The sequence below is a fragment of the Nematolebias whitei genome, chromosome 9 (genome assembly GCF_014905685.2).
Source record: "Nematolebias whitei isolate Nwh7 chromosome 9, NemWhi1, whole genome shotgun sequence".
NCBI classification, from domain to species: domain Eukaryota; kingdom Metazoa; phylum Chordata; class Actinopteri; order Cyprinodontiformes; family Rivulidae; genus Nematolebias; species Nematolebias whitei.
In genome coordinates this window covers 22,051,305-22,054,595 of record NC_056506.1, presented here as the reverse complement: position 1 = coordinate 22,054,595, position 3,291 = coordinate 22,051,305, and the positions used below count along the sequence as shown (strand labels likewise).

The window sequence follows — 3,291 nt, the reverse complement described above, 5'->3', positions numbered from 1 at the left end:
ATATATATAAGATGAAGCAATGTACCACTGCTCAAGCATCCAAACCCAAAGTCCTGCTTCATGCTGTAGTGGCAGGCCAACATACTGTTTGATGTACATTCCTGTGAGTTTTCAACTGTGCTAATAATTTAAATAAATTGTAGTTCTGCTAACAGTGGTAACATAACCAACAAAATATGCTGGAAATCATGTATTGTACATTATAAAAAATCACAGTGTTTGAGAATTTGAGCTAGCAACATATAAATAAATAAGGAGTGTACTGTGATATGTGATTAAAAACATGGAACAGGTGGAACAGAAGTTGTAGAGTAGGAGTTATAGATTTAAAAGAAGAGAAGTGAAACTCAGTCATAGTAAGACAGGGAACATGTGTGTGAATGAGTGGGAGGCATGTGGAACAGTGAGGCTACAAGGAGCAGAGGTCACAAAGGTGCAGGACTTCAAGTACTTGGGGTCCACTGTTCAGGAAAATGGGGAGTGTGGTAAAGAGGTAAATGGTAAATGGACTGTACTTATATGGTCCCTGTCTTTTTATCAAGACACTCAAAGTGCTTTACACTACAATCTGTGCCCTCATTTACCCATTCATACAGCACTCTACTAGAGATATACAAAGCTAATTGAACAAGCCATTGTAAAGAGAATAATCAGAGCTTTATCATGTTCATACACCGATGGGACACACATCGGAGACAATGAGGGGTTCAGCATATGATGGCTGGTGGATTCAACCCCCCAGCTCTTGCATTGGAGGATGACTACTCTAAGGTGAAAGGTGAAAAAGAGAGTCTAGGCAGGATGGAGTGGATGGAGAAAAGTTTCAGGAGGGATTTGTGACAAAAGCGTGTGGCAGCAAAGGTCAAAGGAAAAGTTATTTGTGAGACCTCTGTGTTGTATGGTCTGGAGACAGTGGCTCTGACAAAAAAACAGGAGAAAGAACTAGAAGTGGCAGAAATGAAGATGTTGAGGTTCTCCTTAGGATAAGATTAAGAATGATCATCAGAGGTACAGCACAGGTTGAACAACTGGGAAATAAAGTTAGAGAGGACACACTGAGATGGTTTGGACATGCCCAGAGGAGGGACAGTGGGTGTATTGGTAGAAGGATGTTAGAAATGCAGCTGCCAGGAAAAAGACAAAAAGGAGATATATGGATGCAGTTAGAGAGAACATGGAGGTAGTTGGAGTGAGGACAGACGCAGAGGACAGAGTGAGATGGAGGAAGACGACCCCCCCGAAAACAGAAATCACGCAAACATTCAAAACTCAAAAGCTAGCAAAACAAAACTATCAGCTGCCCATAAACATGACACTTCACTTGAAGCTTAGCGCCTCAGAGTCTGTTTCTGCAGAGAAGTCAGCAGCTAGCTGTAAGCTAAGGTAAACTTCAGCACCATGGTCAGCGACCACAGACTCCCTCCATGCAAACTTCTCCAGCCTCTTGTTGAACCGAGTCTAACATCATGACCTGGGTCTGCTCTTCACGTCCACACAGCTTTTAATGTAGCAGGGAGGAACTCACATGGGATGTGGTTGTGAAGTGTTAAGAATGTAAACACAGGGTGACAGGGAGAAAGTTGCATTAACGTGAGCAAAGTTTGCTAGCTAGTCATGCTAACAAGCCTGTTTGCTACCCGAAAAACCAGAGCTCAGGTTGGAAAGTAAACATGTATGAACATCCAGGACATAAATAAAACATATAATGGTATGTGTTTACACAGTAATTAGCACTGCGATGCTATGGAGCCTATCACTGCATAAGAAAATGCTAGTTCTCGTTTCATTAATGGCAGATATTCCCGATACTTAAGAACCCCTGACAGTCTGGTTGTATTCATAAACAAACACTTCGATTAGCTGCTCACTTTGGTTCGGTGGTAAAACAGTGACATGAGAGCCAGGCCTAGGCTCATTCAGACAGATGTTTGGTGGAATAGCGTGGACTGGCTGAGATTTAATCCGCTTCATTGGAGGCTAATAACGAGCCCCGCCGTGTCCGGAAACAACTCACCCAAGACGAAGAAGGGCAGCTCGGTGTTTTCCAGGTCGTCCACCACCACGACGTCCCCGGGAAAGTCGTTCCGGACTGAGAACAGCAGCTTGGGCTCGGAGGCCGACGGGCTGTGCATGATGCTCAGGTCGTTCTCGCGCAGGAACGGCAGCGCGGACACGGTCACGCTCTTCGTCTTGCACTCGGTGTCCTGGCCCTGGTCCTCGTCGCCGGTCAGACACCGAACCCCGGCGGTTCCGAGGGCCAGGAGGAGCCACGCGAGCCCCAGCAGCCGCAGCTCCATGTTGATGCTCATCTCTCCGTCGCTTCTTCTTCTCTCCTCCTCCTCCTCGGAAGCTGCTTGAGTCTCGCAGCTGAGCGGGGAGCGTGAGGAAACACCGGCGGGCTGTGTCGGTGTGAGAAACAAACGCCTCTTGTTCTCCTCTTTGATCAGTCACATGTTTTTTTTTGTAGATATGCATTGACTGTGTGGCTGTTTGGTTGTGTTTAGATGCTGTTGACCTCCTTTTACAGTAAGTGATCGATAAACTGCGTTAATAGCTCTGCAATGACTGAGCATAGATTACTAACAGCAACAGTACCCTAAGGCTCCATCAACAAAAGCTTAATCATTTATTTTAAATCTAATTGTGCATTTGCACTCTCGTGCAGATTTGCATATCATCTCCAAAGCTCAGCAGTGAGCATCTTTAATAATTTGCCTGACATCTTTGACCGGGTGGACATCAGCCTGATGCATGTATAATTGACTAATTGAAGGTGCAGAAACATAAACTGACTGCTAATGTCACTGCGCTCTGCCAGTGTCTGCAGGCCATGCTAAAAGATGCTACAAAGTGCACGAACAGCACAGTTCAAAACAACATTAAAGATGCAATTTGTCAAGGTTTGAGATTAGAGCCGTCTTATCAAGAGAAAGGATGGAGTTGAACCTTCTTATTGAGCTATGCCTGATCTAAAGCAATATTGTGAGATGAAGCACTCTCAGCTACTACCACCTATGGCTAACTGACTGAGTTGGAGTCATTTCTTCAATGTTGTGACCATCTTGCAATTGGGTGACTAGAAAAACGTAGTCATTTGTAGATACTTTCTGAGTTACATTAACATTTATCCAACAGATCCTGAGATATTTTGCCAACAGAAAGGGGGTTGAGTGCCAAAGCTTTACAGCAACAATGTGTAGTGGTCAAAATATGTGTTGGGATCACTGTACGCAACTAGCATAGCAATGTTTAGCTCAATAACTTCAAAGTTATGAAATAAGTTTCAGTCAG

General features: G+C 44.4%; 1 protein-coding gene across 1 annotated transcript in view; it reads right to left on the bottom strand.

Moving 5' to 3' along the window:
• Nucleotides 1-2,400, bottom strand: part of astn1 (astrotactin 1) — a 487,375-nt gene extending 484,975 nt beyond the window's left edge. The window contains exon 1 of the mRNA XM_037682041.1: nt 2,015-2,400. Coding sequence (XP_037537969.1) covers nt 2,015-2,309 — 295 coding nt within the window. The 5' untranslated portion in view covers nt 2,310-2,400. The remainder of the gene's footprint in view (nt 1-2,014) is intronic.
• Nucleotides 2,401-3,291: the final 891 nt, after the last annotated feature.